General features: G+C 33.6%; 1 protein-coding gene and 4 non-coding genes across 5 annotated transcripts; 3 read left to right on the forward strand and 2 right to left on the reverse strand.

The window, feature by feature from the left end:
• Positions 1–5,784: 5,784 nt before the first annotated feature.
• LOC119633699 lies at positions 5,785–11,796 on the reverse strand. The gene is made up of 2 exons (XM_038027385.1): positions 11,388–11,796; positions 5,785–6,084 (listed from the first exon to the last, which is right to left on the reverse strand). The coding sequence occupies exons 1-2, from the start codon at positions 11,682–11,684 to the stop codon at positions 5,905–5,907; spliced, it is 477 nt and encodes a 158-aa protein (XP_037883313.1). The 5' UTR covers positions 11,685–11,796; the 3' UTR covers positions 5,785–5,904.
• A 9,490-nt stretch (positions 11,797–21,286) lies between these two features.
• Positions 21,287–21,359, forward strand: Trnav-aac. Its single transcript has one exon. It is a non-coding gene; the product is annotated as a tRNA-Val (tRNA).
• An 84-nt stretch (positions 21,360–21,443) lies between these two features.
• On the forward strand, positions 21,444–21,516 carry Trnav-aac. The gene has a single exon. It is a non-coding gene; the product is annotated as a tRNA-Val (tRNA).
• Positions 21,517–25,347: 3,831 nt separating this feature from the next.
• On the reverse strand, positions 25,348–25,420 carry Trnav-aac. Its single transcript has one exon. It is a non-coding gene; the product is annotated as a tRNA-Val (tRNA).
• Positions 25,421–26,772: 1,352 nt separating this feature from the next.
• Trnav-aac lies at positions 26,773–26,845 on the forward strand. The gene has a single exon. It is a non-coding gene; the product is annotated as a tRNA-Val (tRNA).
• The last annotated feature ends 1,154 nt before the right edge of the window (positions 26,846–27,999 follow it).

Genomic DNA, 27,999 nt, shown 5'->3' on the forward strand with positions numbered 1-27,999 from the left:
AAAGAAGGCCATCATCATTAATACTAAAAAACGAAGAAGAAGAAGACCAAGAAGAAGAAGAAAGAAACAAAACCAAGTCAAACAACGATCATATGAACATTCGAACTATTATGCAATAAACGATTGTGTTTTTATTTTTATTTATTTTTTTTTTTTTTTTGTTTTTCGCCTTACCCAACTACCTCATCTTACCATCGTGTAATATATTTGCTGAAAACCGATCAAAAAAAAATTTAAAAAAACCAATAAACTGAAACAACAAACAATTCGTGTGCAATTATGTGGCAGAGTCGGAGATTTCAGGTTACAGCTTCTTCTTGTACGCTGCATTATTATACATCTTTGGTATTTACTGACCAATACCAGTTAAGTTAATGATTATCATAATGAACACCATAAACTTCATTTATAATCACTTTAAACTACTTAAGAAAACCGAAACCACGAAAAACAACATGAATGCAACACTTCTTCACGTGTATTATAAGAAGCACATCGTAAAGTGTCTACGAAACCAATAATCAGAGCACCCTGATAGCTGTTATTGTGTATCATTGTACAAGTGTTTTTTCTTTTTTTCGGTAACTTTTTTTGTTTTTCTTCTTTTTCAAGTCTTCATACTTCATACTTTATACTCCATATTGGTGTGCATGCGTGTATGCGTGTTTATGTTTTTTGGTCAAGTTGTTGGTCACTAACCAGCGTCTACAGTGAAACTCAATACCCTTCACTCATTCGCCTCAGCCAAATCTCGTGATCTTAAAATTCAGTCTCAGAAGTATCATAACATTAATCATCGGTTAAGTTTATGAACATTATCGCACAGCTGTCAATATCCATTTATGTTTTTATGAATACATTGCTATATGCATAATAACATTGTATACTTATTGTTGATTTTTCACATAGATGTGTATGTGTGTATATATAGCTGTATATATATATATATATATATATATATATCCGTATGTAAAAATTGATAAGAAATTTTGTAATCTCTGACAATCCTTGTTCCATTTTGATTTCATTTACGTTTTGGATTTTAAAGTCATTCTCTCGTTAACTCATCACCTGCTACCGTATTTAAGTAAGTTTTGTGTTTAACATCATTATCATTTTTTATATATAATCGTTATTTTGATTGAGTAAAATGTTCAAAAAGAAAAAACCCCATATTTTTTGATTTATAACTTAATCTCGATTTAATTATTGCCTCTAATTAATGATTTATATCCTGAAGAAAATTTCGGAACTGAAACTGATTTCTTTGACTGGGCTAACCATCAGCATCTTATGTTCACATCTAGAAAGGAACATCAAGTTCCATAAATTCCAGGATGATTCAAAGTATGACCTATTATCATCCAGATTTCAATAATTTCAAACAAGTTTCCCCAAAGTAATTTTTCGAAGCAGTGAAGGAATCATTTTTGAAGTAATATGCAAAAATGGCCGCCTTCAGGTTTTAATTGAGTAAGAATTTCACCTATCTGCCAACGTATAAAACCAATCAAGAAAGTAATATGAAACTTTATCTAACTGCGAATGCTTAGCACATGAACACATAACCACGCTCACATGAATAGAGTGAACGTTGCCGTGAGAAAACAAAAAATGGATTTTTTAAAAGGCTTGTAAGATAATGGGAAAAACCTGCCTTTGTCTAAAAAATTGTCTGTAAAACATTTCAAAATGTTTGATTAATTGAAATAAATACAATCGTTCAGCAAAACTAGCATTTACTAGTTATAGCACAAAAGATTTGAACGCAATTTTCCTACAAGATCCCTTTAACTTATTGGCACTAGAACTGCGGTCGTTTCATATATGAAGGTTTCTACCCCTTTCACATATTCATTGAAGTCGCAAATATTAAGAAAAATTGTTGAAATTTGGCGGCGTATGCTTATACAGCGTAAACTATACAGAACTTGAAGTAATTTTTATTGCACTTGTGTGAGAAATTTGCTTGTGATTTTAGTAAAAGAGGACCGATAAGCTCTTGCGAAATGATGAAGAAATAATTCGCTAAGAAATTGAAAAAATATTTATTTATTAATCTTGTAATGAAGGTTATGTTTACTATCATAACAAAGCGTAGGCTATTTATGCGACCAAGGCTTTAGATGAATGCATGCATATTTATATATATATGTATATATATAATAGTTGATGTACCAATAAACTGCTTATGTATGAATTTTAAAAACGAAAAAGTTGACGGCAGTTTATATATTAATGTTAACTAATTTAGAAATCATAATTAATTGTGTATAATACTTCCAAATTTTATTATTTGCTTAAGAGCTGGTTTTTTTTTTTATTTACGCTCAATCATAATGTTAGGGATTGTTTTCACACTATATTTAATCCAGACACCAATCAATGACCTAACTTGGAGTTGGAAACAGAAATCACTCAAAAAAAAAAAAAAGAAAAGAAGAAAAACACACTTTGATCGACTAACTAACTAACCCACACGAAATTCCAGCGGTGAGCTGCATGCAATCCTACCTACCACAACATCACAACATCATCAACGAAGAGATAACTCTGACGTAAGAGTTAGTTTAGTGAAAAAGTAAAAGCAAATCATCCTCTCCTCTGACCGATGCTTTTGCACTTGTGCACACGAATTACTATTTTTCATGCCATCTTATAATAGCAATAGTTTTGATATATAAGCAGTGGGTTTTTCCGAAATAAAATGTTCATCATCGTTACTAGCTTGAGAATGTTGCTCCTTATGTAACGAATGTGTGCCAAAAATGCCATAAAAAAACAGCTGGACTTTTTTTTTAGGTTGGGGATTAATTGGATTTGTTTATTTTTATATACGTACACATACATGCAAACGGCATTTCTATGCATAATGCATTTACGAAATTATTTCTAGTTTCAATTTTATCAGAAAATTGCTTCGATTTATGGAAGATGATGAGAATTTCTAAAAAAAAAACTTTAAAATTTTGAATCGAATTATGTGAGATGTTTTATCACTTTTGCCTCGTGGAAAGCAAATACTTGAAAATGTGTAAAGCTTCTCTGAACATGAACAAGAAAGAAGCTGCAATATTCTTCTTATTACGTCCTTCCCACTGTCGATCAATGAATGAAAACAAAAGCGATATGGATGGACAAGGGGGGCTTTGCACCTCTTCGCCTAGAACAATACACAAAAATTTATATCTTTCGTCCATGTGTAGGCGTACTTTCCATGACATGAGATTTTAGGCGAAGTATGGTTGCGACGATGAAGGCAGTCGTTTATCATCTTTCTCTTCCGCAAACAAAAACTTCAGAGAGAAAGTATTTTATCGAATCGTTTGAAACCTAAAGCTAAAACCAGATAAAAAGATAAAAGTCATTTCGTTAAAAAAAATTTCGCACTTCACTAAAAAATTTGTATTTGCGGTCCTTAAAAACCTGTAAAAAAAATAGGATAAACCGGGCTCGCCCATTCATTGCGGCACATTAAAAAAATTATCAGAGATACACGAGGTGGCACAACGATTGTTTACCGTAATAGAAAATACTTCCAAAATACCACTAAATATCGTAAAGATGATATGATACTAGTGAAGTCGTCTTTTCTAGCATGGAGATAAAACGATAGAAGGCAATCTTCATGAGCTCCAACATTTAAGGTCGTTTGCAATAAAAATTAAACTAAAAGTTCATTAACAACTAATTAACTTAACTCCTCGTTACACTCCAACCGATATTCATGTTTACCTGCAAAATTTCTTCATGAAAGAAAAGGGTTAATGAAAATAACTACAGGGTTGACAAAATTAAATAAGGAAGTCATTCTGAGCAGGTAAAAAGTCAATCAAATCAAGTAAAAATCCATCATAAAAATTTGACTAACAATTAGCAAAATATCTCTAATTAAGGTGTTGCTTAAGAGTGCCTGTTAATATACTCTGTGCGACAGTAGACATTCCGTTAACACTACTAAAACTGTTGTCTAATGCGCTGGGAATAATCTCGCGAAATATATGTCGAATCAAGGAGTAGTTTCGTCCAATTATGGGTGTCATCTTCATTGAAGATCTCAAACTTCTTTATATTGATTTCGTTAAGCATTTGCATCTCAGTGGCAACGCTGTAGAACGCAATATATATGTATGTATACACATGGGCTTAGATTTCTTACTGAAATTTTAACTTTGTGTATAACTAATAGTCCCCTCCAAACTTTGTTCAAAAGAAAAAAAAAATTTTTCGAGTTTCGAGTTCCCGGAATAGTCAAAAAACTTAAGCAAATTTAAGGTATCTCTCCAACGTTTTGTAGTTAAGAGCTATCTGTTGCTCAATAAATAGCGTAGGACAGGTAACCTTGAGCGACCTCGACTAGTAATTGACACAGAAAAAAGTTTTAAAAAACGATTGAATGCTCCCTCGTCTCATGCTTGTTTAAGAAGCGAAAAAAACTCAATTCGCCTGCATTGACATCTTTTATATATAATCGTGACCTCAATAGTGTTAAGTGTTTTAATTTAATCTCCACGTTTATTGTATTATTATTATTCTTTTGCGCATTTTTCGTAACACAATTAATCAATTAGTAAATGGTTTTCTTTCTTCTTCTTCTTATATGAACAAAATAACGAGTAAGAAAGTTGTATTCGGATGAAACCGAATCTCGCATTCCCACCACCATACACATTTTTACTTCCCCCTTGCGTGAATGGAATAAAATCCATCTTCTATCTTTTAGTTCGCTAAAACATGTTGTTACGATAAATATTAATCCACGTCCCCACGAAATTTATTTAAGAATTATCGCACTTTTAGGCACATAGTATATCTTCAGTTGGGCAATGTCCAAAATAATTTCAAGCTTTCTGCGCTGCTTCGCTCAAAAAATTGAAAAAAAAGAAAATTTAATCACTTATAACTTGATTGGCGCGTGGCTGATCGTTTCCGTTTTTGTACATAAATAGTAGAGTTTTCTGTAAAGTAAACGTAGAAAATTCCAGCCTTCATAACAAGTTAGTGTTATGAGCAAACGTTTCCAAAAATTTCTTTAGGAAAAAGGAGTTGCTTTGTGCTTAGGCTTTACTGACGTGTGCTCTGATCAATTTGGACCGTGTTCAATACTAATCTGCGTAGAGAAACTTCCAAATTTGAAGTCGATATCATCATTTTTGCAGCTAGAAGACAGCCACGTAAATTCCAGATGGACAGACATGACTGAATCGATTTCGAGTTTCACTCTGACCAGACGTAATGCATACTTTGTCGGGTCTCTGAACCTTCCGTACGAGTATAGCCCCGTCCTTCGGTAGTTGGTATAATAATAAATGAGTTTTTGTTATCCTCATTCCCTTTGAGAACATTTATCTCATTTGTTTTCGAATTTTTTCGAAATGCTTTGATTTATTTTTATACCCGCCACTGGGGGTATACTCACTTTGTTTTCTTCCTAGTTCTTCTACTTCTTTCTGCTAGTGCTTCTACTTCTAGTCCTGGAATTTATTTTTTTTAGGGTGAAAAAATTATAATAATAATATTTTAGATTTTATTTTTTTATTTATTTAATTTCATTATTTTTCTTTTTTGCTTTTTTCCTTTATATATATTTTTTCACATTTATTTATTTCAATATACAGAAATTTCTATTCTCATCATGGGTAAATAATTTATGCTACAATAAAATTATTGTTTTAGTTTTCATTAATAGTTTTTAAGTTTGCGTCGACTTTCCTTTCTTTAAATTTCGCTGTTATTTAAATTAATCTCTAATTCATTACAAATTTTTTAATCTAAACGTTGAGGTGGTTTTTTCATATATCTTTAATTTTGAAAATTTATAAGAAAGTTTTCCTTTTTGACTTGGCTGATTTTTGCAGGATATAAACTGGATTGGAAAATTGATTAGAAATATCGCTTCGCTCTTTAATAATAATGTCCGTTATCGTAAAGACCCCTTGGCATGTTGTACTTCCTATTTGCATCCATATTGTTCAGGCTACCCAAAGAATTTAACCAATTAGCTCGCTGAGCTGACAAACTGTTGCCGTTTCCAATGCCATCGTTTGGTGATCGTTGCAAATCCTCGTTACTAGATTCCAAAATCTTAAAATTATAAAGAAAAGAAAATAAAAGAATTAAGAATTTCCTTCTAATCACTTCACTATGCGTTCAATTATGAGTTTAGTATGAGTATTTTTTAATACAAAGCGCTCTGTCAGAAACTGTCAGAAAAAAAACGACTAGTTCGCTATTTAATCCATATTCACTTAACATCGAGATTCAAGTTTTATTTTAAAAAGTCTTTGCTAACTAGCAACCTTCTTTTAAAGCAATTCTCATTTGTCGCCTTAAATATTGGAGGATGACTTCCAAAAGGCAGGCTGCACTGTCGTGCTTTAAACTGCACCGCTTACAACCTCCAGTATTTTTCAAGTGAAGTCGCTTCTTGGCACTGCATGAAATTTCATCTCGTTTCTCTAAAAACTATGTTTTTGCACCAATGAAGTTTTCCGCAAATCCCATCCATTCGATGCTCAATAACCTTCTCTCGTAACGTACATAGGGTTTTTTCTAGTGATTCACTTTAAACTTTTTTTTAAAGCAATATTTTCAGAAAATCCTACATTTTTGAACAGAGATTATTAGCGATGCACCAGAGCAGATATTCTAACACAAAGGACTGCACTGTGAGAAATGCTGAACCGTCGTTTTAGTTTTCAACGATGATTAAGACAAAAACGTCGATCAGTGTACACAGAACACAGAAACACAGAAGGAAAATTTGTTGCAACCTAATCGTTGATGTTTCCTAAGATAATTCAAGACTCATAATTTCGTATTGTCAAGGAAGCCTCATCCCATGGATGCTTTTCTGGAGAAGTTTACTCAAATTAACCTTCAGTTTTTGCACTGATCTCATCGTTTCATCAAAAGTTTCTTTTCTGCATCGATTTGAGATTTACAAACAGATAATAGACACTGCGGGACAGATTTGTATAGTATGGTGGGTGTGACAGCAATTCGAAGGTCAATTCAAGTAATTTTAAAGCACTGATATATCTGTTCCGTAGTTATTTGAAAAACAACCATCTCGTGCCGAAATCTTTACACAAACTAATGAGTGCACCGCCTTTTGACATCTGCATCTCTTGCAATTTTATTTTTCAACTATCGAGAGCAATTTTTAGAAAGTGTTCATTTTTTCTCATCATCGCTTTGGTATGACACTTCACAGCATCATCAGAATGGATAGCGGTATGTATTGCTTTAAAGTCAGCAAACCATTTACAAATTGTTGTTTTCGGCCGAAGACATTTGTCGTAACACAATTCAAGACCATGCTGAGTTTTTTCCATTTTTTTTTTTTGCTGTTCTAACTTACCCAAATCATTTAATATACAAAACTACTTTACTTTTTTAAAAAATGTCTCGCATAAAGCTAACAGAGCTACGCATTATCACCCTTGGTTGCACATATATAAATGACAGGAGAAGCATGCAACAGAATTAGAGCAAGCGCAGCCGAAGTGTGTTTAATTGGCATAGGATTTCGAGTCCTTTTTTGGTGGCATTATGACAGATCTTATGCGAAAGGCTTGAGCGGCATATTTTCAACACAATGCGTGCGGATTTCTCAATCTTTTTGAAAATAACAGAAGTAGTGTCACAAAAAACTCGCATGAACTCTTAGGCAAATCATCGAGAATGATATGAACTTTTGATATTTGGCGTCGTTTGAGACTTGAAGTGTTCCGTAAATAATATGAATTTTCTGTGCGGGGGAATCAACGTCCATACGCGGGTCCCGAAAACTATTGTCTAATGTCTTATACTTTCTTTACACATGAAAATCAAAAAGAAAGAAAGAAAAAGTGGAAGAAGTATATTCGGTCGCGATAGACGGACAGACGGACGTGCTTAAATCGTTTCAGAATTTTATGTTAATCAAGAATATGTATACTTTGTGCGGTACCTGAGGTCTCCTTCTGGGCGTTGCAAACGTTTGGACAAAATGGATAAACCCATCACGCTTCGGTGGTGGGTGCAAAGAAAATTTAGTCTCAAATATATATTTTTAGTCCTCGCGTTCTTAAGCCGTAAGACATGCAGTTAATTAGGATTTCATATTCATATCATTTCGTTGATTTCCACTGGTGATAGCATTTCATAATTATACAATTCACAACTTAATTAACAATTTTCATGCTCTAAGCGTGAGGCCATAGTGTACATTAAATTACGGTTAACATTATTTGAGCGTCTTTTATGTGTTAATTTTTTATATGTTATTGTTTTTCTCATCAGCCGTAACGGCAACGACGACGACGACGACGATGACATAGTTAGTTGTACCATCTTCGTTCGTAATAGGTAATTCATCTTCTTACCAAAGGTAAGAAGCGTTAAATTTGTGCACATTTTTACAATTGTTACCCTCGCGAACATTTGGTTAAACGTAAGTAAGGTAGCACAGGTAATTATGTTAATAAACTCTTTGTATATAGAAATGTGACAAAATGCGTTAAAAGAAAAGAAGAAGAGACATCAATTTTCACATTCCTCATGGGAACTATGCTAATTATCGAGAGTAATTGAATTTTCCACATAAATATACATACATATATATATATATATATATGAATATATTTGTATACTTGCGTGTAATCTTTATTTGAATTCAAGACATTTTATTACTCAAATTAACAAACAGAGATAAGCGTAATATTGCGATAAAATAATTTGAAAAAAAAAACAAAATCATTTGCAACAAAAATGAAAAATGAACCCAAAAATTATTATTATCAACGCCGAGCTATGCATTAATTAATATATCAACGTTTTATGGTGTGAATCGCTTTAATCTAAGACTGAAGTCAAGTAAGTTCAACGTTGGCTACACACATATGTAGGTATATGTGAAAGTCAAGATGTTAGAAATCGATACATCATTACCCGGCTAATTTGAACGCACCTCTCATCAGCAGCTATAGAAAGAGAAAGAAAAAAAGCCCGCCCACAGCAATACGTAGACATAGGAAATCGTCCGAATACTTGTGCATCAGGCTGATGTTTATCAGCATATTTTTTCTTGTTTCATTTATGTTATTCCTTTCACTTTTTGAAAAAATGCATGAAATGTATGCCATTCATAATAAATTCCATTTTAATTCACCTAAAAGATGGCAGCTTTTGAAGCAATATTCGTTCGTAATGCTGCTTTCTTCGCGCTTGAGTCGTCTAGCAATGTTATACTTGACAAGAAAAAGTCAAAGGTAATCATTGGCAGTTATTGTAATTACATATATACAACAACAACTCTTATTGAAAATTGGAAATTCATGTCATGTAACATGAAATGAATAATGTTCGCAACGTTATTTCGAATAATTTCAAATAATAAAAATGCATACAAGGAAGAAAGACATGTTTGCCTTCAGGCGAACTTAGGAGGCGCATGCAAAATGCAGGTCAACCAATTATTTGATAAGTTAAGCAAGTTGTGTTTACCGTCAATCTTGAGCACCCGTTTCCCGCGACATTTTACTGTCAACATATTCTTTCTCAATGCATCGATGTTGAGACTTTGACCTCATTATCGAGCTTGTCGTTTAGCTATTACGGGACACAGATTCTCGCCTTTTTCATTTAGGCGATTTTAAAACTTTCGGCGGCAGGCGACAAATATCAAGATTAAACTCTGATAAACACTTCCGTTTGGTGAAATTTCTCTGCCCATATCCTCCATATTAAAAGTCCTAGTAGAAAAATGCATTGTGAGGACCGCAATCGTTCCTCATTATGGTCACATATCGTGGACTTAAGATATGTTTACCTTTCGGAACATAGACTGAAGCTTAGGAGTACTGTCTACATGCGACTGATCAGTTTAGTATTAAGGCAGGAAGGATAGTAGCTGATATAGAATGCAGTCTTGAATCGTAAACAGCGCCAATTATCAGGCAAATAAACGATGCGCGAACAGGTAACGTCTGCTTTTCTTCTTAAAGTTCTCGTCAAGGCGAACAGAGGCAACGCTCGGCAAGTGTCCCTATTTATTCTGTAGAAGCCGGGTTTGTCAGCAAACATTACATGACCGATGACGAAAAAGAAGCGGAGGCACCCTCAATTTACACTACAGTGTAAGCGTATCATTTGACGATTTCACCCATTTTCAATACCAACCTGCGTGCAAGGACTTTCATAAATTTTCCCAAACTCAAAGCCGAAATCTGAGTTTCGTGGGACCGGGAGAACGTTTACCGCAAAACATTGGACAGACGAAGTTGTTTAATTCCTTCCGGAAGTTGAAGGAGATCAGAAATGTATATATACCTTGGCGGACTCTCCAGAGTTTTTAGTATGATTACTATTGAAGTCTTAAAGTAAAAGCAACTAAGATTAGCGGCGTTATTGAGGGCTCTATCACACTACTTGCCTACTTGGCCACTCAGGCGAATATGACTGAAGTTACCCTATGGGGTATTGTAAACGTTTTAACATATTGAATACATTCCCAAGTCTAGCATGGAACCTAAAGCCTAAACGGCTTCGGTAGAAAGTAACTCAATCGTGTAAATACCGTAGGTCAGGAACTTCGGACACAATCTTGGCCAACACATTTGTTGCTCGCAATATATCAAATTTTATATCAACACTGCCTTTAGTCTGTGAAAGGCTGCAATAAAAGAAATTTTTTACATTTGGGTTTTCTTTGTTATCAGTTCATCGGGATTTGTAAGTTTGCTTTTCTTTCATTGAAGTGTGTCTGTTTGACTTCAAAAAGCGCACTATTTATATGCATCGTTGTAACTCTTCCCGCTTCATCAGCAGAGAAATAAGGACAGATATCCAATTCTCCCTGAATTCTTGAAATGGAAAACAAAAAAATGAGATCTATTGGCAGCCCATGAGAGCTGATTTTAATCAATTAAGTTTGACTTTAGCTTAAAGGTCTTTCTCAAATGCTTTTGGTTTTCCAATGAAAATATTTTCCCTATTTTCGAGAGATTTTTTTTATTTGGCCCAATTCCAGGTCACACGTACATGAACTCTAGCTGAATTTAAACTCTAACGTGTAATTGAACAAATACGCAATACACACGCATGAGAAGAAAAGGGTCTTGTCTCGTAACTGAACATAGCATTGCTGTTTCCCTCATCCCTCATTTGATATCCGTATCCTAATGTGTAATTTTCAATGCGAACTTTTCGAAGAGGATTTGACAAACCTGTGCTTGCTCGAGGCACAGATGGGGAGAAAAGTATGTAGAGGAGGCGTGATTAAACATATTTATTTAATTAAGTTTGATATGTCAGTAGGCAATGAAATGCAGTCATGCAACAAGTTGTTCGTACCAACAAACAAAAGGAAAAAAGAAAAAACGAAAACGAAAAAGAAAACTCACCTGCAACATGAGCTCACGCAATTTATCCAAATCATCAGCATGTGACCTTGTCGGTAAATAACGGCATTCGCAAGGTTGCTGATGGGCCATAAAAAGCAAAGCCAACAAAAAAAGCCAACAAAGGTTTGCATTCATGCCATGAAACCATGAAGCCGACGACGAAACAGTGGCGGCGGTAAAGTAGGGGGAAACAGAATCATCACCGACTGCCACAACAGATGAAGATGATAATGATGATGAAGTTAAACTATCGTTGTTGCTCTTGTTGCTGTTATTGTTTATTTTGTTAAAATGCATTTTTACGTTTCCGGTTTAACGATTTTACGTTGATCTACAAATGTGTTTTGTGCCGTTGAAGTCGATAGTCGCTGTTTTTTTTTTTTTTTTTTGTTGCTTTTTCTTTTTCAATTTGCTGCTGTTGCCCAGCAATAAAAATTTCGCTTTCAGTTACCTTAAAAAGAGAACAATTTGTGTATTTTAAATATTTTATATCTTACGTCTCCGGTACGTGTTGTTTCTTTTTAATTTCGATAAATTTACGTAAAAATAGTTAAAATTTTAAAATCCATTATATGTTAACTTTTAAATAAGTTTCTTCAGCTGGTCCGGCGTACTTAAGTTTGAATTGCACTCAAATCTTAACGATTTCCAATGATTGGTAATCGCAGTCTGAAATCCTCATTGCATTCCTTTGCTTGCCGTAGTAAACAAACCGGAATTTTTAATGGTTTCAAGCAAACAAAAAAAAGTTTGCAAATATTTTATAGCCTATAATACTTTGTTAAAGAATTTTAAAATTATCATAATACGAAAGCAAAAGTGTTGATCAAAAAAGCCAAAAAAAAAAAAAAAAAACAAGAAAAAGAAAAAGAAACACGTGTGAGTCATATTTAAAAATTTCATTATTTTTATTTACGTTTATCTCAGTGTGTTTGTGCTTTTCTTCTTCTCCTTCTTCTTCTTCTACTGCTTCTGCTTATTTGCCTTATATCTGTTGTCTTGGCCTTTTGCAGTCGTAGTTGACGTTATTTTGCAAGTAAACCGGAAAATAACATAAATGAAATTTATGTCCGTTCTTATAAACACTTGAGATTGTTTTCGCCACAATATGTCTCCACTTTATGGAGTCAATAATTCAATAACTTTTTCCTCGAAACTGTTCAGTAAACTAGTACGTGCGTGTGTATAGTATTTGAAAATAAATTCTTAGAATAATTTTCCAATGACATTATACGAGGAGAGAAAACTTTGCCGTCACATTTTCGATTTTTTGCCAATGAAGCGAGCAAATCCCTCTCATGACAACATTTTAAAGTAAGCAAAGGGAAAACGAAAGAATTTCACTTTTGGACGTATTTCTTAACCATTATTAACTTATCCATGATGGAGAAAAAATTCACTGATTCGATACGTCGCTCATACATCGTTTTACGTATATATTTTGAACTATATTTTTTTATGATTTTTATGATTGAATCGATCGGGGCCTAGCCATCTACACATACAAGTGCCGTGTCCCGTTTTCACAACCCAGTGAAGTGTCTATGCTGTGGGAATGTTATAGCGGTGTATATAAGTGCACGTTTCGCGATAGAGTTGTATTTCTAATCTATATCTAATGTGTGAGTAGGGGAGGCTTTTGTTTTCTCATGGAGTCCTGCGCAACACTACAGCCGGCTGTTTGATCCAAGCTATCGGGAAAGGCTTCTTTATATTTCATCTTCACAGCAGAATACACGTTCATGTAGAACGCCTTCGCCCCCACTTATGGAGTAATCATCACTGGGCTTGTTAAATGACGGATTTAGATTCTCACAATAACTACTTGCCCTAAACGCTCACAGATGCTCCTTATGATGGATATAAAAAATTTATAACCATTTCTCAGATGATATCAGATCATGATTCCAAATAGGTTTCCAAATAAAATAAGAACTCTTACTTGTGACTTACGAGTTAGGGTTTTGAAAAGGCGTAAGTTCCCAAATATTTCTAAAGATTGCTTTTCTCGCCAAGCTCTAAGTGATGTAGTGCAACTTGAAAAGGTATGAATCATCGAAAGTGTGCAACAAGCCAGCACCTTAAACCGTTTAAAAGTCCTCTTCATCTTAATGGAAGCATTTCCGCCAATTTCTGACAGTAACAAGCGCTAATGGGTCAGTTACCTAAATTTTAATTACCGCCTTGTACTTAGGTACAGTTTTCCAAATTGCGTTCCATATTTCTAAGTAGTAGAACTGTGAGATAAGGTAAGATAAGACTTCAGAAAAAATTTCTCTTTGTTTGATAAATAAATATAAACTTTTGTGTTTTAACTTATAGGATCTTATTCTCTTCTCACGCCACTTTAGAGGAGGAAACCTTTAAGAGGTGTTTGTCACATCCCAGAGCCAACCCATGGTCTAATCTATACATCAATTTTTTTTTAATTATTTAAAACTATTTTTTTCTTTTTAATTTCAATAGAAAATATGAGCTACGAAATTTCCTGAAAGCCTTACACCTATCAAGTCATCGTTCCTTTTGTAAAATGCTTCCTTTTTTTTTAATTTAAAAACTAATATAAACTATTAATTTAAATATTATTTAATTAATGTTAATTATTGTGTTCTGCCTTAAACAAAAAAAAAAGCCTTTTCCTTCTTTTAAATTTTCTTAAACTTTTTTTATTTTTATATAATATAAATAAATGCGTGAATTAAAGTAAGATGAGCACTGGCAGCTGAGACTATCTTCTTAAAATTTATTCAAAATTGTATTTTGATTATAAATTATAATGTTAAAATTATACAAAAAAAAATAAAAAATTTAATAAAAACATGAAAATAAAGAATTTTTTACAAAAATATTTTTAAAAACAACTTTTTTTTACAAAAATAATGACGTAGTATTGCAACACGACAAGCACGACAAGGCCAAAGGAAGGAATTCTTGCTTTATAACGAGTTGCACAAAATATTTCTTTAAAGTGTTTAATTAGTTATGGAAACCGATTAAATATTTGACTTGAATTGAATGCCTGCCTGACTCCATTCGATTAGATTGCCAAGTTTACTTACTTTAAAGGTAAACAGTTCTTTATTTTAGTGATTTAATTAGCGATGCAATCACTTAAATAATTCCAAATATTTGTTTATTCAAGAATTTTGAAAAAAAAAAATCTTTTACACAATATATGGATTTAATACAATTTTAAATTTTAATTTAATTTAAAATTTGCTTTTAATAAAATTCTAGTCACTTTTTTTATATTTTATTTTATTTTATTATTATTATTATTTTTTTTTTTTTTTTGCTTTTTGCTATGTATTTTATAATATTAGTATTTGTGAAGAGCTCTCGACTTTATCTAGGATAACACAATTTAGTGTTTGAACGCATATCCTGTGGTAACAATTGTATTTATAGCCAAAAAAGAAATCTCTCTCGATATAACTATGACAACATACACCGAAAACTAAAACAGCAATAACAAAAATACATTTAGATACATATAACCATACATACACACACATACCCCCACATAGACAAATACGTAGAGACGAGATACGTTCGCTTCTTAACTTGACTTTAAACGGCAACAATAAGGATACTATAGCTAACCAATCGACCTCCCGTTCTTTCCATCCTTTTTAAAGGGTATTCTATACCGATATCAGTTATCTTGGCTAATAAAACAGAAAAGCATGTTCTCAAGCACGCATACATACACCCATACAAATTCATAATGACAAAGAAAATCTATAAATTATGTAGTTTAACATGCTCCGAGATTTTCTGCAGACCCCAAAATACACAATTCATTGTTGAATATTTACTGTCTCTACACATTGTGCATATCGCTGTGTACGCGACTTAGTACTGAAAATTCTATGACCATTTCGAAAGGTGGGGATGGTTAGAAAATTTGGCCTGAATATTACGCACGATAGTTGGGCGGGCGGTCGACTGCTTACCATAGAGCACAACACAAACAAATTAAGCGCTTGCGCTTTTCCAGCAATTATCACACGTGTCCATTTAAATTCATTTCGAGAAACAATTGTTTCGAATGTTGCATTTGAATACATCGTAACGCTGAAAGCAAGCATTTACCTAGACACATACACAAACATATAAAAGTACATAAATATACATTCGCACGTACTTATATACATATATATGTATATATATATATGTACATACAAAGATGTAAAAACTATTTTCTTTCAATTTCAAAGTGCATCACTCCCAGTCGCTCTTATCGTTTCTGTTTTTTTTTTTTTTTCTTTCGTAGGTTCACGTCATTTGCAACGATTCATACCGTTCTGTATATAGCTGATAGACGAAACATTTTGCACGGAGCGCCCCATTGATTCGGGTTTCATTTTAGAGATATGGGGATAGACTACATTAGCTTAACGCTGCGTTAAATACGGCCACGAGCACACTTTACTTGCCACAGGGACGTTCTCATTAAAGAATAAGACCAATGTAAATTTTTCGAATTTTTTTCTTTAGTAGATTGTTATGAACCTTCTAGTGTATGTAGAAGAAAACTCATTATACGGAAAAGATCCTTGAAATCTTGTGCTTCTTCACAATGAACACCTGCGACCGATTAGAATAAAGATCTTTGGAAACTGTTCATGTTCGTTTAAAAACAGTCCCATTGACGGTACTGCACTGCTCATCAAGATCAGCATTGAAGGACAATTCGAAATTTTTCCGTGCTTTTGTCAAGAAATTAAAAACTTGACGGGAAGCTTTTGAAGTCGACAATAGAGTTGTATGTTTTCTTTCCCCTTTAATTTATCATCTCGCTTCACGCAAAGATTGTGTTGAAGCTGCGTTTCAAGGGAATAATAACGCGAATTTGGAAGGACAGTGTTGTGATTCTGCGGGTCGTACGCAACACACGATTTTTTCATTCCAATTGCTTGCGGTATCTTCAAAACAATGCGGTATCTAAAAGAATGCATGCAACCTTTGCCATAAGTTCATGTAAACATTTTTTGCTAACAAAGGAGTGTCCTTCTTTTGGGACGAGAATAGAAGTTTTGCATTCAAAAAACTCGTTGACTACATAAAAATGAACCTTGGTAAAAATTTCTACCCATCTCTCTAGAATTTCTTCTCCTTGAAATTATATTTGAACCAATCACGCTAGTTTGTCGCATCGCTTCTTCAGTTAAACATGTCTCGCAAAAATGGCGTATTTCCAAATTTCTATAAATTTTATTTCATTAACATTCTCGGATTAATTAGGGAGAAGGGGTGAAAACTGAAAAGAAGATCTTAGATTACTTATAAAAAGGTTCCTTTTCTTTCCATTTGCATTAGCTGAATAGGAAGTGTTTTGCCACTTAGAAGCACAGACACACACAAAACAAAAGCCTTACATGGCTGAGATATGTAACGTGAGAAATCTTTGCAATAATTGAATTGTGACTTAATTGAAAGTCAAAGTGATTGAAAGAAAGGAAAATAAAAGAAAAGAACCTAACAAAGGGGAAAAAACGCATTACTTCTTTTCATGAAGTATTTTTACGTATAGAAGGTACAGTATTGTAGAGAATTTTAAGATTCAACTAAATGCCAATACATCATCAATTTCTATTGAGTTATATAACAGTAATAATTGGATGTGGTATGAAATTGATTTTCTAAATTCCCACTCGTAATACCAAAAAGTTCATTGATGAAAAGAATTTTTAGAAACAAAGGTATAACTAAATAATGCTGCAGAGAAACTCATTCATAAGTTCGGAGAAGCGCTGCCCACACTTTTGAAATTTAAATTAACAAAATAAAAATTAAATTGAATTCTGCAAAATGCCGAAAATGATTCATCATCAGTAAGAACGGCACACACGCACTCAGGTCGAGACGCAAACGATAGTAGAGCATTTTGGAATGATGCCAGCATCTCAGTCAGAAGGAGAAAGTTTTTATGAGGCTGCAAAATACTGATGTCGTCATAATAAAAAAGCGCGCATTCTACGTGCACTAAAGGTTACTTAAGTGCCGTGCACGTACGACGTGGACCTCGCTTTTGCTGCCAAATAGGAAATACTCTTCTTTTCATAACTTTTCAATGTTTGACATTACAAAAGGACATTCAATCTTTTTCAAGATTTCTTTTCTTTTATTCTCTATCTATTTTTTCTTTCCTTCCCCCCCCCTTTGCCATCACTATGTTCGCTATGTCTTCCTACTGCGTTTGTTATTGTGTTTTCAGTTTAGCGAAAATATTGACTGGGCGAGTAAACATGTGCATGAAAGTCATGAAAAGTTTATGCTTAAGCCATTCATAAAAGTAAAATTGATTTTTGTATAGATTTTGCCTTAAGGAAAACAAGTTCTTTTCCATTATATTTTAATGAGGCATTTTTAGTGCCATTTCAGCATCGTCCTTACAAGGTTATTGTAATCATAATACTCATTATTATCGCTCAAATCAAACTTTATTCTATAAATGCCTAAGCAACGTTGATGATGTAAACGTAGTTAACAAAATTAAATCAAATGAGATTAGAGGACAATCCTTCTCCTTAGACCTTAAACACAGCATGGATACTGGGCTTTCCAGAACAAAGACTTCGTCAACATTTGTAAAAAAATAAAAGGCAAAAGATTTACTTAAACATTAAACAATAGCTTAGACAAGATTAAAAAATTCCAAAGCACGTGAACATTTGACGCCAAAGATTCTTACAGCAAAACTCATCCCAGGCTTCAAACTTTCACTTGCCTTAGAAACGCCATAAAGATGTTGAGATATTTTCGTACCAAGTTCCTTATTGGCTCCTTTAGGTTTTCCTTAAAAGACTTAAACCGGTCTCGCTTACCTTTTCTAATTAAATTAAGAGAAAAAAGTTTCAAAACTGATTTCTATTTAGACATAGCTTTCACATATACCTTGGTGTTATTTTTACGACGAATGCAAGAATGGAAAAGTGATTACTCGCGAACATAACACATTCTACACAACTTACCTTCACATAGTTCTTCTTCCAATTATGCACCCCATCATCACTTGCCAGGGTATATTAAGTTTGCGAGAATGGTTGCACACCAATGGTTGCTTACCTTCACATAGTTCTTCTTCCAATTATGCACCCCAGAGACTTGACATAACCCTGTCTCTCATTGCATTAATCGTCTAAGAAATATGATCTCAGTTAATTCAATTCTTTCTCTTCCTCTATACATTCGAATACTGTTGCATTCAACTTACAAGTTGTTCAAGAAAGATCGCTTTCAAAAATGGATTTAATTCGTTTTGAGACGAGCACGACAGGAAACAGTATTTGCGTTTGGTTGAATTCTTTAACTCAACTCTGAGAGTGGACCTGACTTTGCAAGCAGTGTTTTGAAAAAAAGTGAAATATGAGTAATAATTTAAAACAGAGAGCAAATTTGGTCGCAGACAACATTTTTCATATATTTAGGTATCAGAAAGTCATTCTGAGGCGAAAACAGTCCTAGTAATTTTCTACAGTAAATGCGTCGTAAAGCAAACCCATTTAAAATGTTAATTGTGAGCCTCCCTTACATCTACAAGTTTTATACGTCAGTGCAGCCCTTAATCTTAATAGGAGGCTGCCCGTGTTGCCATTTCACAACTATCAGAATAATAATGGTACTCGTAAGTCACATATGCTTTTACGGAAGAGCGTGCAATTTAAACCCAATTTTTATCCGGGATTAACACTTGCAAGACATCGATCGTTTAGTTCTTTTTTTTGCCAAAGATGACTGTCTGGAAGTGGGGCTTGTTCTTGCGGTTATCCTTCTGAAAATAACAAACATGCATAGTGAAAATACTCTTTGTACTCGGGAATAATATGAAAATAATGGAGATTCGTTTCGCTAAGAGCGACTTAGACTTTCTCCTTAGACAGTTATGTGGTGAACTTAAACAGACACGCAACCGGTCTCTCTCGAAACCTAACACAAGCATATACATCGAACAGATGACACCTCTTTTTGCTTTTTCATAAATTTAGTTTTAGTTAGGTGAGGCACCAATCCTAGAGCTACGCAGGACGGGTAAAACAAAAACAAAAGGATGTATTGTTCATTCCTTACTTAATTAAATAAAATACTTATTCAATTAGTTTAAGCAAAAAACATATCATATATTCGACCGGACTTGAGTTCATAGCCGTCGCTTCCATTTCCACTTACGCTGCAGCCTAAACACCTAAACAAACTATGCCACAAAAGCGACATGATACGAGTATATGCAAGTTCACATTCATATGCCTTGCTACTTAGTTTAATTTAAACGCTCTCGTATAACGTGCACACTTCAAGGCATATTCAAACTTTTATGATTACTGAAACTGAAAAATATATATTCGCAAGTGAACTTTTCGAATCTGATTATAAAATGGGTACAGGATAACAAACATATATGTAATGAAAACTAGGAGGAATAATTATAATAAAAACCTTTCGGTAATAAATAGAGAGATATGTAGAAAAATAAGGATAATTCAAGAAAATAGGTAAAGTTCACTAAAGTTCATAGGTGCCGGCATCAAAATACCAAAAGTGAACGGCCAAACATATAATAGAAAAAATCAAAAATTGTGGATTCTATTACTTATACTTGTGCATACAACCGCTTATGCTCGTACATACAGCATAGGAAAAAATATGTGATCGAAATGCGGTACTTTTTGACTCGTGTCAGAGTGTTAGAGAGCGAGACCTGTCCAAGGTATAACATTTAAAAAGCAGATATTTTTAACGGTTTGTAGAGTTTTAACTACAATTCACAAAGGATTTCCAAGTGTTTCTTTCACATCAGAGTTTCAGGAAATGCTAGATGCGAAAGTCTCCAATCTCATCAATATACTTTTTCACATAATACTATATTTTCAAAAGCCATTACATCATTGAAATAAGGTATTTAAGGGTGGCCCGTGACCAATTCTAAAATTTTTATTTGTTAAAGATAGACTTATTATCTAAATGTTCATAAGATATTAACTTTTGAACCATTATGTGGCTCCTATAACACTAAGGAAATCCTACTTTTAACTTAAAATGTATACATTACTTAATACGTTGAGCTTTCCTATTGCTAAAAACGCAATTATGTGATACAGTGAACGTAGCATAACAAAACGACCTAACATATGCACAACAAAATCAAAATTAGGTCAAAATATTGTTAAAAATGAATACGCGTACTTAGCGTTGCTGTGCAATGAAAGTAAATGTGAAGATTAAGCGGAAACAACGCGAAAATGGAGTAGGTCAGTAAGTTGATTAAACGGGCAAATGTGTCAATTGTATAAATATGATGAGATGCATAAAATATATTTAATTATAAAAGTAATAAAACTTACTTAGAATTATGTGTAGGTTATTTTATGCATGGTTTTACACTGTACGCGTTACGGTCTATAATGCACTTATATAATTTTAGCATTTCTAGCGGTATACAAAAGGGTACAAAGTAAACTTTAAACTTTAAACTATCATTATTTTGAGAAGAAAAGCCTGTCATCTGTTAGGAGTGAGTCGTCAAATGTTTTTAAAAGCGTAGCAAGACATGTCAGTTTCATAGAAGTGAAAAGAATCCTATTGTAGTTTAGGCGTCCTAACGTTGAGCATGGACCTAAAATTATCGTTCCATTTCTTGCAAGCACCCCAGCGGACTTATACACGCTTATGTGCTCGCCTTTTCATAGCCAATGTTTGCTTAAGAATTTTCATTGTTGCATGAATTGAGTCATTGGGCTGAAATGAAGTTTAAAAATAAATGTAATTAGGTTGTTCATGCCCTAAACCTTTAAATACTCTTCTTATTCCTTACCAAAAATCTGATTTTATTTTAATAAGCAGAATAATTGCCGGAATACGTGCGTACATATATAAATACAATTCTCCGCCCACCAGGTGTTCCCGTGGTGTAGTGGTTATCACATCCGCCTAACACGCGGAAGGTCCTCGGTTCGAGACCGGGCGGGAACAATGGTGGTGATTATTTTTGTAAATTTTTTATTATAATTGTTCGTTATTTCAACCTCAGGAATACAACGTACGATTTTATCGTAAGTTTCCGTGGTGTAGTGGTTATCACATCCGCCTAACACGCGGAAGGTCCCCGGTTCGAGACCGGGCGGAAACATGCAATTATTGGAGATAGTTTTTTTTTTCCCATCCAAAAATGTATCCATTGAAAAAAATTAAGTTCTCCCTAGATATCTTGAATATAAGAAAGCTATTAACATGAAATGAAAGCGTCTTATGCGTTTTCTTTGCTCCCAGTAACCAAATAACGTTTTCGTGCAAATATTGGTTACAGCATTGCAGATCGGCTCTTCTCTAGTTTAAGTAATGTTGACAAACTTTCGAGTTGCAGCCATTCCTCGCAGCAATATGCAATAATGAGATTTGACTCGCATTTTCCACTCATAAATTATTCGCCTCCAATATACTTTAAAGGCAATACTATTTCCGTATAAGAGCAAGAAACCCATCATCTTATATTGCATCGTAATGTAATCTGAGTAAAAATTAATTTATCTTCACAAGAGTTGCCCTCGTTTCTCAAGCATATTTCATATCCATAAAAACTTTTAATTATCATTTCTATAAGTTCGGTGGGTGACATAAATAAAATTGTAATTGTAGCTCTCGCAAAATGCTTTCTACACTTGCCTTTCCCTTTTAACTTTTGGAAGATAGAACGCATCCCTGAAAGTGACACCTGGTAAACATCTTCACACGAACATGTATGACGTAAAGGCGTGATTTTAAAAATTTACATAACAGAATATTTCTTTATTATTACAATATGGTTGATATGTCTGCCACCATTGGCGTCGTCAACTTTATTGTTATCTTTATTATGGCAACTGTGCCAACGCATAACATATTTCATGTGTCACTCATTGTATTATACTAGAAGTTTTTATTCTTCTCCAAAATGTTGAGTGACTTAATAACATCACTATGGATTTACTTAAGAGGATTTTTCATAGAAAGTTAGCAAAAAATAAAAACAAAAAAAAAAAAAATTTGAAAAGAAGCATTTTCACTTATTATGTTATCAAAAACATAATTAAACCTATTTACGAATAAATAAAGAAGCATAAGCTCCAGGATATAAGATCCGAGCAAGCGTTACCTAGTTTACAAGAACTATCTTAAATTAACTTAAATAACAAAATGTTTAAATTTAAAAGGAGATGAAAACGAATAAATGATAGAACGAAAAGCCTGCCTTCGCAAGATGACAACACAACGATTTTACTCACTTGTCCTTCTCGGACAAAGTGCTTAATTTTCAACTAACGAACTGTAAAACAAAGCGTACTTAATGCACTTGTTTTTATTTAAATCCAATAAACCAGCTGCAAATTTTGATGTACGGATGGTTATCCATGACTCGCGACCACTAAAGTACACACATACGATAACTTTGAGAGAATAAAAGTTGGGCAAAGTCAACCTTTAAGTATCCTATAGCGGTTCATCTACCCCTCTCCAAACTGCTCCCTGTGGGACGTGAGTGACGTTTCACTCCGTGTGCCAGCGGGCACCGCAGGGTTGAGCCTTTCCGGCAGGCACCTGCGTTAAACCCCCTGAAACTACCCCTCTACAAATAGAATAGAGAATTCAGTAAAGTTGTGAAAATTGGATTTTGATGCAAAGCAATATTTTATTCACTTATAGGGGATAGAGTTCAAAATATAGGTCCCATCTTATTCGACTTTCCGCACGCATTTAGTACACTAACGACCCATTTTTTCCTGTTAGAACGGTTCTTTTTTCAGAATATGACATTATTTGATGAGTTGTCCAATTCACTTGCAGTGGAACTCGTACTTAGACTAAAGACGCCAGTGCACCAAAATTGATTAAAATAATGCGTGTTGTAGATGGCGCAGAATAATTCGTGGACATGTAATACACGAACTTAATGCAAACTATACCACTAGTAATGTAGGGTGCAACCATTTTCTTTTATATTAAAGAAAGAATTCAAGGCACGTTCTTGTGCTCCGGTGACCTCATGCAACGCAATCTACATTGGCTGCGGAGCATTTAAAACTGAATAAACACTAAGGTTGTGTGTGGTGCTCTAGATCCACACTAAAATAAACATAAAACCGTAATTACAAGAATATTCATTAAGTTTGATAATAAAACAACATTACTTTGCGTTTTCAATGCACTCCATAGATTACTGGAGATGAATCATGTTACTACTTAGATTTTTCATGATTATTTTGAAATTATTTTGAAACGTTTACAATATATCCAGATATGAAAAGTTTTATAAGATTTTCGCTGTTACTACTCCGCAGCGAACTCCTTTACGCTTGTGATGCTTTAGTTCAAGTGTTCGCTCCTGGTTACTAGTCAGTTATCTACGGTAAGGTGTGCTGATTTGAACGGTCATTTGCAAAATCAAACGCACCACATCATATACATGACATGATTCTCGACTTCCATCCATTTTTTATTGTTTCGAAAATGTCTGTAATAAACGATAGACTAAGCAACCCTTTGAATACCGAGATATTCAAATTATCTATGAACCAAATCAATCTGGGAGCACCCTCAAGAGATAACGCTGCTTTGTGACCATTAAATTATCCGTAACTTTCTTGAATTTACGTGCGATAAACACTTATTAAGTATTTATTTAGGTATTAAAACAGCTTTTTCCAAAAACGGCCATTACTACTTTTTAAAACTAATAGTGAATGAAATCGTCGAAAATATCGCAAAATTAAAAATTGTGCTTTTGAGAAAAAAGCCCTTTGAAATCTTAAGTTAGGCCCGGCATTCGACGCCCGTTGGACTTTTTTCGTATATATTTAAAACGTTAGGAAAATGTGCTTAAAAAAATTCACAAAAGATTCGCACTGATGACTTAGTAAATATTGTCACTTTCAATGATAAGTACATGTGAGATGAGATGTAAAAGAAGTGAAAATCATTTTCATTACTCGACATTTTTAACTCTCTTTTATTTAGTAAATAATTGATTTTCCAGTTTTTTAAGTTAAAAAAAGAAAATGCATTAAAAGTTTTTTAATGAAAGTTGCAAATATTTCTCGAATTATCCAGTTTCGGAGTGATAAAGTAAAATTTAGATAAAACTACGCAAATTATTCGAATGGTTAACTTTGTAACAACAAAGAAAATTAAGAACTTAAATATTTGAAAGTAATTTGTTACGAAAACTATTTTGCATAAATTCTTGACCAAGCCATTGATAATGTTGGTTTGCATGTTGTTTACATGACCAACTTGCAGTCATTCAAGGAGAAGGAACACCAAAAAAAAAAAACAAATTAAATAACTAAATAAAAGAACTAAAGATTAGTTTTTCTTTTTTCCCCCCTCTCTCGATTTTCTTAACTCACAAAAACTTTTTTAATATTTCTCATATTTATGAGCAATTTAACTAATATTTTATTTCCATACATTGCAATTTATGAACGCTGCTGATTAATACAACCACAGGCTATATTACCGGGTTATCCTATTTATGGTTAAGTCTTGGAATTTAACGTATTTTTAAAGCTGCTAAACGCATACAAATACGCGATTTATATGAACGATATAAATATTATAAATGAAGGTGCTTAGGTGTAACTAAATGGGTTAACAATTTATTGCGCTCAAGCAGCAGGAAAATGTTCTTTATAAAGTAAAAAAGAAAAAAAAAACTTTAAGAACATAAATGAAGCTGTGATTTAAATGGCTAACTGGTCTACAAACATTTAAATATTTAAGAATTTTATCGGCCTGAAAATCTATTTAGTGAAAAGTTATAAAAATCACTCAAATGATAATTATCAGCGCTTTCATCGTTCACACCTTATTAGCTTGAAGTGAGATTGCCTCAGCACTTAGTTATCATACAGATACGTATTTGCTTTTTTAAAAAAAAAAAATAACGCGAATTTAAAAAAACATCATCGCGGCCATACCAAGCTAATGTTTCCGCCCGGTCTCGAACCGGGGACCTTCCGCGTGTTAGGCGGATGTGATAACCACTACACCACGGAAACGGTTGAAGTGCACTTTCATTATTCTCTTATGTGAACAACACGAATATATTTTTAGCTAATGTATACAAATTGTATTATAATAAATTCTATTCAAATCCGAATTTTTATAACCACCACTGAATATTGAGGAGTACATTTATTTATCAAAATGTCTGCAACGCCATATATGTATGTATATTCTCGATCATCATCATGTTCTGAACCGATTTAAGCGTGTCCATCTGTCCGTCTGGCTGTCTCTCCATCTGTGTGATCTCCATTGCAACCAATGTGCTGGCCATGTCTGTCCGTCTGTGCGTTGCGTGTTGTTAGCACCCTCCTGGTCGCAAAGGAGAACCTATCGGCTTCAATATTGATAGATACTTTGCAAGTATTTATATGCAGGTTGCTGAACACAAGGACATGATGAAGTAATATTTTCTTAACAATACCGTCGATATTGATATTAAATAAAAGGGCTTGGAGAGTAGAATGCGACAAGATACGTGTATTATTTCTATATTAATTGTGGTCAAACCGCTTCAGAATTTGATAATCATCGCGAATATATATTGTCTCTCTGAAGCTTCCTTTTGATGTTGCAAACGTTTTGAGGAAAGGATGATGATGGATACGAAAATAAGATTTCAACATCCTACATTGTTAGGTGGGTGTTGTATTTTTTCGTATTTTTTTCATTTCATTCAACTGCTTCAAATGAAAATTCATTTCGTTGTAATTTATAGTTATCTAGTATGAAATAACTACATCAGCCAATAGATCTTGAAACTAAGTAGAAAGCAAACCTTTTTCTTCCAAAATTCGACTTTATTCGTCAACATAGCGTCCTTCAACACTGGTGCAATGAACCTAACATTTCTCTAAGTTGTCGATGTGACTCAGACTCTTTCGATCCCCTTTTAATGAAACCAAGGGCAAATCTCGCCTTGAATCCAACAGATTTCGCATGGAGATTACATGTTAAATGTGTGAACGGGTGTTTTAAGCTTGAAAAAAACTCAGAAATGGACAGAGTTAAGTCGGAAGTGACTGAAAAACTATACGAGTTGAATTTCTGGTATACAAATTTCGAAGAGTCATTGTGGTATAAGTGGGTGCATTAATGTCTGGACTGATCAAAAATTATCCGACCATATTTGTTGTGACCTTTGCCGAATAACTTTGTGCAAATAATTCATAACGGTCAAACAATATTTCCTTTTAACCCTTTTGTTAGCCTGAAGAATTCTGCAGTGCATCACATAAAGTTATACGAAAGAAAGGCTTATAGTGTAAGTACAGCGTCATTAAAAAATCGAATATAAGAAAAAATTAGTTTTTTCTATTAAAACTAAAATACGATCTAACCAAGCGTTTCCGTGGTGTAGTGGTTATCACATCCGCCTAACACGCGGAAGGTCCCCGGTTCGAAACCGGGCGGAAACATCGCTCTGTCACGTTTACTTTTTATTTTTATTTCGCATTTACAAAAAAACATACAAACATTATAGATCTTCTCGTTGCGAGCAAAAGAAGCAAACATATGTATTAAGAGTACGAGTTGGAGTCATTCATTACAAGGTATAATAAATATTAAAAATATTTTAAATATTTGTATAGCATAGTTTGATCAATTCTGCCTGGCATGAGTCTCCGAAAAGTATGCGCCATAAACTTGTAAAATAACTAATAATCTGTAACTGAACTGTCTTATCGCGAAACGTGATCTAATTGCTAATTCTGATTTAATTATCCATTTAGTAAATTATTTGGCAGTAATTACCGTGCGGACCGTGGGGAGCTGGTGTACAAATGTATGTGATATTTATTAGGGAAATTGAAGAAATTTTACTAAATTTGTTTAACTTGTTGTGGGCAGATTGAGGTAAAGCAAAAATTAAATTACTTCAGTGGGCAATACTTTCAGGAAAGTTTACACAACTTGCTTAGTTATTCATATGCACAAATTTAATTAAATTAGGCCTTAGGGAAATTCTTTTAATTTATAAAAGCCTACATGCACTTATAATTTAAAAAATGTATTACTTTCTGAATGCATTTATTTGGAGTTCGCGCTTTAACACTCGCTCAACACTCATGTATTCCACTGTAACCACGGGTGGCTTTAATTGCCATAAATTTATTAGCATAATTTATGCGACACCATTTACGTACTCGTATGTCCCAGTATTTCTCGTAAATATTTTCGTTTCATTTACGAGAGTGTATTCAGTTTTACTTTTGTTATCTTTACATAAATTGCCGAAAATTTCTCATTAGGACAACAAACGTAAAGCAGAAGCTTTCAATTATTTAATGGTTTAAATCGAACTAAGTACGCTGGCTTTTCACATTAGCAAATTCATTTATTTAATTTCAAGGACTTCGATTGCGCATTAAGTTAACTTATTCAGCTTCTGACTGCAATAATGAGTCTTCGAAGAAGGAATGACATTTTAAAGCAAGAGAAAATTGCATTATTTTCCTGAAAAGTGATAGAAAATATAAATTTTATCGAAAGCAGAAACTGTAGGGTTAGTAATGTAAGATCTTATCTGTCGAACAAAGAATCATTCTTTCGCCAATTTTTGGGATAATAG

Source organism: Glossina fuscipes, unplaced genomic scaffold (genome assembly GCF_014805625.2).
Source record: "Glossina fuscipes isolate IAEA_lab_2018 unplaced genomic scaffold, Yale_Gfus_2 2, whole genome shotgun sequence".
Classification (NCBI taxonomy): Eukaryota; Metazoa; Arthropoda; class Insecta; order Diptera; family Glossinidae; genus Glossina; species Glossina fuscipes.